This window comes from Dermochelys coriacea, chromosome 3, assembly GCF_009764565.3.
Source record: "Dermochelys coriacea isolate rDerCor1 chromosome 3, rDerCor1.pri.v4, whole genome shotgun sequence".
Lineage (NCBI taxonomy): Eukaryota > Metazoa > Chordata > Testudines > Dermochelyidae > Dermochelys > Dermochelys coriacea.
In genome coordinates this window covers 60,201,472-60,212,060 of record NC_050070.1, presented here as the reverse complement: position 1 = coordinate 60,212,060, position 10,589 = coordinate 60,201,472, and the positions used below count along the sequence as shown (strand labels likewise).

General features: G+C 36.1%; 1 protein-coding gene across 15 annotated transcripts in view; it reads right to left on the bottom strand.

Annotated features, from left to right (window-relative positions):
- Window positions 1–6,266: 6,266 nt before the first annotated feature.
- SENP6 (SUMO specific peptidase 6) overlaps window positions 6,267–10,589 on the bottom strand; it is a 167,414-nt gene continuing 163,091 nt past the window's right edge. For all 15 annotated transcript variants that reach the window (XM_043510533.1, XM_038393819.1, XM_043510534.1 and 12 more), the window contains 3 exons: window positions 9,686–9,754; window positions 9,439–9,589; window positions 6,267–6,805 (listed from right to left, as the gene is read on the bottom strand). In XM_043510533.1, the coding sequence (XP_043366468.1) occupies window positions 6,596–6,805; window positions 9,439–9,589; window positions 9,686–9,754 (430 nt within the window). In that variant the 3' untranslated portion in view covers window positions 6,267–6,595. The remainder of the gene's footprint in view (window positions 6,806–9,438; window positions 9,590–9,685; window positions 9,755–10,589) is intronic.

Here is a 10,589-nt window from a genome sequence, read left to right as displayed (position 1 = left end):
TTTTCTAATTTATGACTTCCTGACTTTGCAACCTGAACATCTTTTTAATGTGGTTTTTTTGGATGCAGTAGTATAGTCTGGAAGTTTCCCAAGGCCACTTAGATGGGATGAAGCTTTTGTATATCTTCTCACAGCCTTTTATTGCCCCTGCTAACTCAGAGAGATTATAGTACAGTATAAGTAAAAGTTGTCTTTTAAGTCAGAAGCATGTTCTTCTGTTTATTTACATTCCTACATACCACAAGACTACATTTAGATTCATTTCCCACCAGAAGTGCAATTAAATGATGTAATGATCTGAGAATGTTCCTTTTGCATTGGCCAACCTCGTTTACTTGTATTACAGGACATAGGTGCGATCTGGCATATTGCTGTATACCATTTACATGGAAGTTCCAGGAATGAAGCAACATGGTATGAAAATTAGCAAAGGTAAAATAATTGTGCTACTCTTTTAACTTACTATTTGCATTCAACGGCAAAGAGTCCTGTGGCACCTTATAGACTAACAGACATATTAGAGCATACGTGGGTGAATTCCCACTTTGTCAGCTGCACGTAGTGGAAATTTCCAGAGGCAGGTATAAATATGCAAGCAAGAATCAGACTAGGGATAACGAGGTTAGTTCAATCAGGGAGGATGAGGCTCTCTTCTACCAGTTGAGGTGTGAACACCTCAAGGCACACACAATAGCAGATTTAAAAGTAGCCATCCTGCAGCAAAAAAACTTCAGGACCAGATTTCAAAGAGAAACTGCTGAGCTTCAGTTCATTCGCAAATTTGACACCATCAGCTAAGGATTAAACAAAGACTATGAATGGCTAGCCAACTACAAAAGCAGTTTCTCCTCCCTTGGTGTTCACACCTCAACTGGTAGAAGAGGGCCTAATCCTCCCTGACTGAACTAACCTCGTTATCCCTAGTCTGATTCTTGCTTGCATATTTATACCTGCCTCTGGGAATTTCCACTACATGCATCTGAAGAAGTGGGTATTCACCCACAAAAACCTATGCTCCAATACGTCTGTTAGTCTATAAGATGCCACAGGACTCTGCCGCTTTTACAGATCCAGATTAACATGGCTACCCCTCTGATACTATTTGCATTTAATATCCAACTTATAATGGCAATTTTAAACTCCCAATCAAATTAATTATATTCTTAGTGCTCTGATTAGGTTGTGCTTCTTCTCTATCATATGTGAACTGCCCAATCTTGAAATTTAGCTATGCTACCACAGTTTATGTCTACACAAAAAGAGAGTGGGAGCATGCAATCATTTTATTTTATGAGCTCTAAATTAGGAATATTGATTTTCAGTCTGACAAATTTATTCAAATATTTGTTATATTCAAGGCATAGTAGGATGTTTTGCAAAAGACCTATACACTGTAAATATTAAACTCAGCCGAATTAGTATAGTTGTAAAAAAATGCGTAAGATTGCCCTGGCATGGTATAAATATATACATTACACTAGGTTAAACCACAGATGAAATGCATCTGGTTTTAATCCCACAAGACAATTTAATCTTAAAAAAATTCTGACAGTGGATTTTCCTTAATGCTGCACCGCTTTAGGATATGTGGTACCAGATCTTCAGCTGACATAAAGCATTGAGGCACCATAGACTTAAATTACACCAGTGGAGGATCTGGTCCACTACATAGGTTAGAGTTTATAAATACAAGTACTGAAATAAGAATTCTGTTATATGAAAAAGACAGACATTTCCATGAGATGTGCTGCAGCTCTGCAATGGACAATATAGTATATTGATGTGACATACAGTAAATTTAGAACATTTCAATAAAAAATTGGTCATTTACTAGTAAAAATGCATCTGGCCAATTTTTAAATCTTAAGTAAATATGAATTGAATGGTTTCTTCTCATCCCATGTTCAACTATTCAAGTCAACATGCAAATACTATTTTCTGTTTTCAGGAAGTCACTTCCTCAAAGGATTCAAAGAAACAACTAAACTGAAAACAGCAAAATAAGAACTTGGAGCAGGGAGGGGAGAGGAAGAGATGCTCAAAAACAGACCAGTCTCCTTTTCTTGCATCTCTAAATATTTCAGTAGTTTATCAAGTTATTTTACTAGACTTTATTCTTTCTGCTTTTTTATTTATATAAACATTTATGAAATGAAAATACATTCTCATCCTTTAAAGATATAAGAATGAAATTATCTTTGTTAAGTACCTCAAAACTAATGAGTTTATAATTACTCATGCAGAAACAGGATTATCTCCTTTCTGACAACACATTTTTTATTACCAGTGATTACGGATATGATTTTGTCACAGTAAAATTAGGCAAAATTCACAGACCAGTCCTGGTAAAAATGTACACACAGTCAGGGTGTATGGTCACAGCAAGAAAAAATGTGTAACCATTTAACAATAAAGTATTACAAGGTAGGCGTTGACGCTGACCCACCGGCTGGGTGACCCACTGAGGTGAGTCAGGTGGAGGTAGCGCACCTTCCCAAAGTCCTGCTGCCTAGGGCTGGAGCCCGAACTTGCGGACATCTCTTAAAATCATGGAATCTGTGACCTCCGTGACAGAATCGTAGTCTTAGCAATGTTTCAGAGTAGCAGCCGTGTTAGTCTTAGCAATGAGGCTCATGTAATAAAGAAAACAGCTTGACAGCTAGAACTCAGGGTTTGGGGCTGGCAGCTAGTACATGGGACCAACTGGCTCCGAGTCAGAGAGACCCAGACCAAACTCCACAGTTATTCTCCAGAGTACAACTGCACTAAGTTGGGTCCTAAGAGCCAGAACACATCTTTTGTCACATCAGCAAGCAGGCACAATGGTGTTAAGAGAGATGGGGATTTGGCTTGAAAGAATCCTGGTGAAAGATGCCCAAGTCATTGTCATCTTAACCACATCAGTTATAGTCTGAGATTGTCACTATTTCCAGACAGAGATGGGAAAGTGTACGTGAACTCCAGGAAACTCCTGCACTCAGCAACCTCTCCTAGTGCATCCAAGCACACTGTGCAGTCAGAGATGTTTACAGGCCTTCCTGGAATTCTGCATATCAAAGCAACTCCAAAGCATTTTAAAAAAGATGGCAAGTTTCATGCCTAAAAGCCGCAAGGTCCCTGTACCAGGACTTCAAGAGTTAAAGGTGCTCAGCACCTCCCAAGCTTGGGTCCTTAAACAGCAAATAGGGGGTGTAGGACTGTAAAGTATAAGCACATTTAGATGAAAATTTCATTATATAATGCTTAGTGTTTTAACATGTTAATCAAAGACAATACAGAACTAAGCTTGTTATAGAATATGAACGCAGATGCTGAAAATAAGAACAGTGTGCGCTCAATATGATGTATTTGTAACCTCAGGAAGTTGAAGTTGTTCAAGAGAAAAAAGTATTTTTTTGAAAACAGTGAAAGAGGGGAAAAAGCTTCATGACCTCAAAATGCAAGGGCATATTGTTCTTCCTTCATAGTGTAACATACAGCGTATAATTAAAAACCAAGCCGCAGTGTATTTTCCTCTTTGTTTATGGGGAAGAATTTTTTTAAAAAAATTAAATAATTTCTTCACTGAATCCTTTGAAGTTAGTTTCCAAATCAAAAGAATAGGGTGGTCATTTTCCCCAGTAGTAGATTAACAAAATATTCTTCTTCCAGTTTTTGGAAGATGTGTGAGAGCATGTGCATGTGCACATGCATGCACATTAGTGTAGCTACTTAAGCAAGAAAACTAAGATTGTCATAAGGGACTATTTAAATGTCATCTCTACTTCTGACGTTAGCCACCAAATGTTTACCATAGAGGCATGAATTTTTTATGTGAAGTAATCTAAAATTCTTATAAGAATTTTTAACTGTTATTCTATCCAACATGAAAGCCAATTCAACAGTTACATCTAATTAGCCAGGTACCTGATAGCTTTCACTGAATAATTGTGTCATGCTACTTTTGAAAAGTATTTGTAATACTAAATCTTATCACCATGTTTTAAAGGAATATGTACCTAAAACCTTATTTCTCTCTCTCTCTCTCACACACACACACACACACACACACACAGAGTGGATATTTAAATATTTGTTTTTTGCACTAACTTTTGTAAAAGAAAACTGGTCTCAAATGATCAGTAGTGAATTCCCTCAAAATATCAAAACACGTACTTCTCTAAAACAAACATCATACATACATAAATTTGTATAATCTGATTCAAGAAATGTTTTAAATAAGTCAAATTCTTAATTCTGTATTTTTTCTATTATCACATTTTATTAAAAAAATAAACATCTCTCTATATTCAACATACGTATTAGTTTGCTGCATGACTGAAGGTCTCAAGACTTTTAACATTAAATGATAAATCAAGCATTTATTCCTCGCATCCCAAGTGGGAAAAATAAGCTCTAGGCCATTCCTAGGAAGAGAATGGAAATAGTTCTAAAGTATCAGAAACCCTGAAAGCTGTACCACAATTATTATAAACGGAACAGTGCTATATTGATCACATTACGATATATTATATATAATTAGAATCTTTCAATAGAGAAAAATTGGGAGGAAGACTGGATTGAGAAGGAATAAAATGTTTTGTATTTGCAAGTATATCTGTATCTCAATATTTTTCCCCTGTATCTTTCATTTTACTTGCATTTGTATAAACAACTATTCTAGATGGTTAGTTGCACTCTGTTTATTGACTTCCCATCCCTCCTGTCTTCTTTCTGACCCTGTTTTTATCATACTTTCCCAGACAATGGCAAGAATGCAGGACATGACTAGAGTTACGTGTATTACATATTTAATACTATATACAAGAGAGGTTAAACCACACTCGTATGCAAAGGGAAATCTGTATACACGTTTCCCTAACGTATGTCAGTAGCATTCACACTTTCCCAGGCCCCTCTGAAGGCTCCCTGTGTGATCCGGGATTCATGCATGGAGAGAAGAGGTGGGAGGAAATGTACAGAATTGCCCCCAAATCCCATGGTCAATCTGTGCAGAAGGTAACATCCCAAGGTTATGCAATCATGGTACCTTGGTGAACCCACCCTTCAAATAGGGTTTTTCGGAGACAGCTATCAGTGCAGGATTTCCCTGTCAGGACAAGTTATTTGGCAATGCTGTTAGGGTCTAGCGTGTGAAAAGCTGATGTAGAAGTACAAGTTTGCATGTGGATGGTCCAGTGTCTCTAGCTGATCTCAGTGGATCCATAGGCCTTGGAAGCTGAATTCCCTGGTTCTTTGACAATAGGAGAAGGGGGCAGCAGAGCACACTCCAAATCAAAGAATTTGGAGAAAACGCTGCGGGGTGAGGTGAAGGGACCTTTGTTTTCCCCACCTCTCCCGCAGATATTTTTTTTAAATGGGAGGGGCAATTTCCCCCTCCCTATATATAAATTAATTAATGTTAAGGAAAGACTGAATTATTCAAGACCCTTGCAACAACAGTTCTTATTCTCTCATCTGCATAACAAAACCTTTTTAATATTTAAAGGACTGTGCAAGGTAGTGGCCTCGTTCTGTACTACAAGAAATGCTGGCTTTATAAGGCTGTGTTTTTATATTGTTTAAAATCAGATTACACTGTGAAAATATCCAAATAAATTATTTCCAACATCTTAGTTTGATGCTACCTAGAATCAAGAACAAACAAATAAGCAAGCAATGAACACTGATATTTTGGTTTTTTTGGTGTGGACATTACAAAAAATAGTAATCATACATTTGTAAATGTTCATTACTTAGATAAAGCACATACGAATGTGACATTCAGAATTGTAACACAGAAAATGTAATGTGGGCAATCTGCTATCCAAGTACACTTACCAAAATACAATTTTATAGTGAGGGAAGTTTCAAAATACAACTGTACAACAACTGGGATCCACAAAAATATGATATAATAGTATCACTCAAGATCACTTTATTTGAAACTGATATAATACTGTTTGAGAAGTAATCTCTGGTCAAAGAGCAAATGTGTTTTTTCTTCTTTTTTTAAAACAGAAATGCGTATCTTCTCATGACCCCAAATCTGAAGCATTCCTATTTAACTATTACATTGCTTACATTTGGATACTGTACGTGAGCATGTGAATTACCCTCTCTGGGGCCACAGTGCATTTTGACACATACTCATTGTTTGTAGATCAAGCAGAATAATCTTGGAAGGGCAAATGTAAAGGTCAAAATATGAATTAATTATCTTGTTACCAGATCATCCCCTATGTGTTACATGACAATTTTACTGAAAAAGAAAGTCATCCATTTCATCCTATAAATATTTTCTTTATTTGCTTTATGTTTAGAAGTAGCTATTTAAGTTCTATTAACAGAAATACATAACAAAAGCTTCCTAACAAGTGAAAAAAATTAATTACAAATGCTGAAAAAGTTGGCCTCATTAACATATGTACAAACTTGTTTACTTAATACATATCTTTTTGGGAATGTATTCCTTTTATGACACACATTTATACAGGCATTAACATTCCCAAATAACCTTTGAGCAGAGAATACTCCAATTCTTTAGTCTGGGCAGACAAAGATAAAATATATTTCAGCTTTTGACTGCAGAGCTAACATGCAACAGACGTAATATTTAGTCTGAGCTACTATTGATAAATTGTTCTGTTCCTTCTGGCAAAGATCCTTCTGGTGAACGTAGGTCCTTCTGTCCCTTCTTTTCTTTGTTCTGCTGTTCCTGCAATTTCAGGATTATGTTTCGTATTTCTTCTCGTTTAGTTTTCATTCTGGGGCGTGGAAACCAGTCTGTTAAATTCATTGGTAGCTCAAAATTGAGAATGGGATTCTGGAAAGAGTTCAGTTGAGTATTATAACATAATCTTTACAACACAGTGATATTAAACACAAGACAAAGCAATTGAGAATCTGGAATTGTCACCAAAACGTTCTCTCTCTCTCTGAAGTAAGTAACAAAGGAATCTCTACAATCACCACCTTGGGGAACTAGATTTTTCAAAGTCATATTTGACTACCATTAAATGTTTTCTCACATGATCTGTAAGATGACTGATACTGGTTATTAAATGCTTAAATTTTATAGAAACTTTAGAAAGTAGAAATGACAAAATTATTTATAAATGTAAAGTGCCTTTCATCCAAAAAAGATTTCAAACCACTTTAAGATGATTTGATATAGGAATCACTCCATCCACCAATGAAAAGATACATTCCTTCCTCCTTCCCCTCCTGGCATCAGGGATTGGACTTCTATTTTTGTTTTATACTCCCCCCCCCAAAATTAAAATAAATCATGGAGTAACCTGACATTGACTGAATTAACATTAGTATCACTGCTTTGGTTAAACACAAAATTTGCACAAATAGTCTATTTAGACTGCAAAATCTTTTCGACACACAGACCTTGTTTTCACGTTAGTACTGTAAAAACAATACTAATGTTTTATAGCAAAAAGAAAACCACCTTACCATTTTTATGGAAAATTTTGGTAGCCTGAATGTAATAACCCAAACTGGAATTTGATCATGACATTTGGGATAATACCCCTACTCATATATGTGTCATTAATGACCACAATTAGTCAGGGTCTTCAATTTTACATTTCATCTGAAAGGCAGTGCCTCAAGTAGCACAGCGCTCCTTACCACCGTGCTGGGCACTGCTTTAAACAGATCGGAGAAAAGGATATTTCCTATTTAATCACCAGCATCACTTTTCTCATTGGAGATGTATCATCCACACATTTTACTGTGCTGATTGATTGTGTTTTAAGAGATCTGACCAAATTACAACAATTACACTTATACACTTAAAACACTTATACACTACTTCAGGTTTCCATGACACATTCTAGAAGTCATAAATATATAAATCTTGAAATCCCTTTCACCAACAGAAGTTGGTCCAATAAAAGATATTACCTCACCCACCTTGTGTATCTAATATCCTGGGACTGACATAGCTACAGCTACACTGCATCTGATAACTGAAGCATTTTATCTTTAGTTAGAAGATTAATGTATGGTCAGATGTAATTACTTTTTATCATGATAAGAAAGACATCTCATACGTTTCCCAATTATAGTATCTGTCGGTCAAAGCAGTTTTACTTTCAAAACATGAGTAGAAATGTTTTTAAATATGAGTAGAGATGTATTTGAAATAAATCCATGTCTAAGGAAAAAAGTACATGAATTAACATTCTGTAGCTGCTTCCCCTCTATTTCTTTTTCTTCACTTGTTTTAGTAACAGTTGTGGCCCCTGCTTTACCTTAAACACCACTTTTTGTTGTTGTTGTTGTTGTTTTCTTAATAATTTCTGCTATTTGCCTGGTAGCTGAAACAATTATTGGGACTTTTCTGTAATTTTCAAATATATTAGTAACCAAAACTGACTGGATTATTTATCAACTCAAAAATATTCAATGAGTATGCATCAAGATCAAGAGCCAAATTCTCCCGCATCTATTATTTCCTGCAGTATAATGTGACTCACAGGGGATATGCCAGAGGCAAGGAGCATCCCTGACTGACAATTTCTTTAATCGTGTTGCCAGATGAGATAGGGATAAAGAGTCAGTCTGTAGTAAATTAGGAACTATTCTACAGGGTGAGTGGGCTAAAAATTATTACAGAACTTGGTTGCCTCCTAACTCCTTCACCATATTAAGAATTAGAACCTCTAGGACCTCATGACTGTAGATTCATGCAAAGAGGGAATGTACCACGAAGGCAGTTCTTGCCTGCCATGTTCCCCAGGTTAGTTCACAGGGAAGTATGCATGAGGCTCTAATTTGAAGGTAAAGGTAATAAAATATATAAGAAACTTAAAAGAGAGGCTTATCAATTAAAATCAAATTCTGGTCCTATGGAAATCATGGGAGTTGTACTGTTTTATTTCAGTGTAACACAGATTTGGTTCTTATCTGGTAACAATTCAGTAATTTAACTGCATATCCAGGTGGCTGAGCTTCTTAAATTCTAGTGTAGTGAGAAGTCCAATGAGAGAAGTTTACAGTTACTGAGTATATTCAGAACCCTATTTCCTGTATTATTGGAAGAAAAAAAAATCTCAAGAATTAGATTAGTTGCCAAAATGTTAATAGAAGAGTCTTCTGTGTTTAAAGCAGAACTGATTACAAGGCTCACTTAAACTTGTGCTGCTGAATGCATAATTTAAAAATAGGTTTGCAGTGTGTGCTGCAATGGAAAACATTTTTCTTAACGTTTTCCTCAGAAACATCCATATCTTCTAAACTGTATGTTGTGACACTTCTTCTGTGTGATCATTAAATGTGAGAACTATTGTCTTTTCCAGAATGGATTTGTTTCACCTTGAAAACTTATTTTACAACACCTATAATCCTGTTGCACTGGAATCTTCCCATTCTTTAAACTAGGTTTTATTTGACAAATGCAGGATACAAAATAAATACCATGACAGAAGCAAGTAAACTTACCTCAAAAAAGCTCTCCACATATTGCAGTACATACACTCCACAATCACTAAAGTTGTTCTGTTGTGGCACTTTTGGATTGGAGCCTTTCATGACATCTTTAGAGAAACTTCTTTTACTACCTTTCCTGACTTCCCATTCTACTTCCAAATATCTGTGACAAAAGGTGTACAGAAATCAAAACTTGGTTTTTTTCTTATGGAATGTTAAAACTTTTGAAAAAAAATGAAATTATATGTTTAGAACTTACTCCCTTAGTATTTTCACAACATTTGACCGGGAAGGGCCTCTCAGGGAGTCCATAAGCAGAATGCAGGGTCTATGAATGAGAAAAAGTTGGGTTTTTTTTACTCTCAGAAGTACTGAGTATTTTACAACAATTAGAAAAGCACAAAAAAAGTTATACTACTTTGAAGTCAGTATAAGTGCAAAAGAAGTTATCTCTAGATTTAACATTTCACTAAGACCAGAAAGCTTCAATGGCTATTTAAAAAAGTGTCAATTTTAAAGAATCACATTGTGTCTGAAAACTATTCACTTATTAGACAGGTCTACACTGTAAAGAGAAACCTGTGGCGCTGAGTCTCAGAGCTTGGGTCAATTGACACAGGCTCGCAGGTCTTGAGCTGTGGGGCTAGAAATAGCAGTGTAGATGTTACTCTCAGGCTGGAACCCAGTCTCCGAGACTCTTCCCCCTCTCTAGGTTTCATAGCCAAGCCAACCCAACCCAAGCAGGAATGTCTACACTGCTATTTCTAGCCTGAGCAAATTGATCCAGGCTCTGAGACTCAGTGTCACGGGTTTTTTTTTTGTTTGTTTTTGCAGTGTAGACATACCCATTGTTACACATAAAACATAGATACTCTCACTGAAAGATTAGAGAAAACTTACTCTATTCTTCCAGTGTGTAACTCTGGGCATTTGACAAAACTGTGTGTACAGTGAGTACCACTGACCTTCTTGTACAGTCATTTAAGTGCTGTGCCAGATCTTAAGCATGTACTTAACTTTAATTATGTGACTAATCCCATTGAAATTAATGGCACTACTTGCATCCTGGAAATGAAGCATGTGTTTAAGCACTTAGCTGGATAAGGCCTTCAGCAATTTTGGTTTTTGTGTGGGTCTTTCACACAGCAATAGGGAAAAGGAGG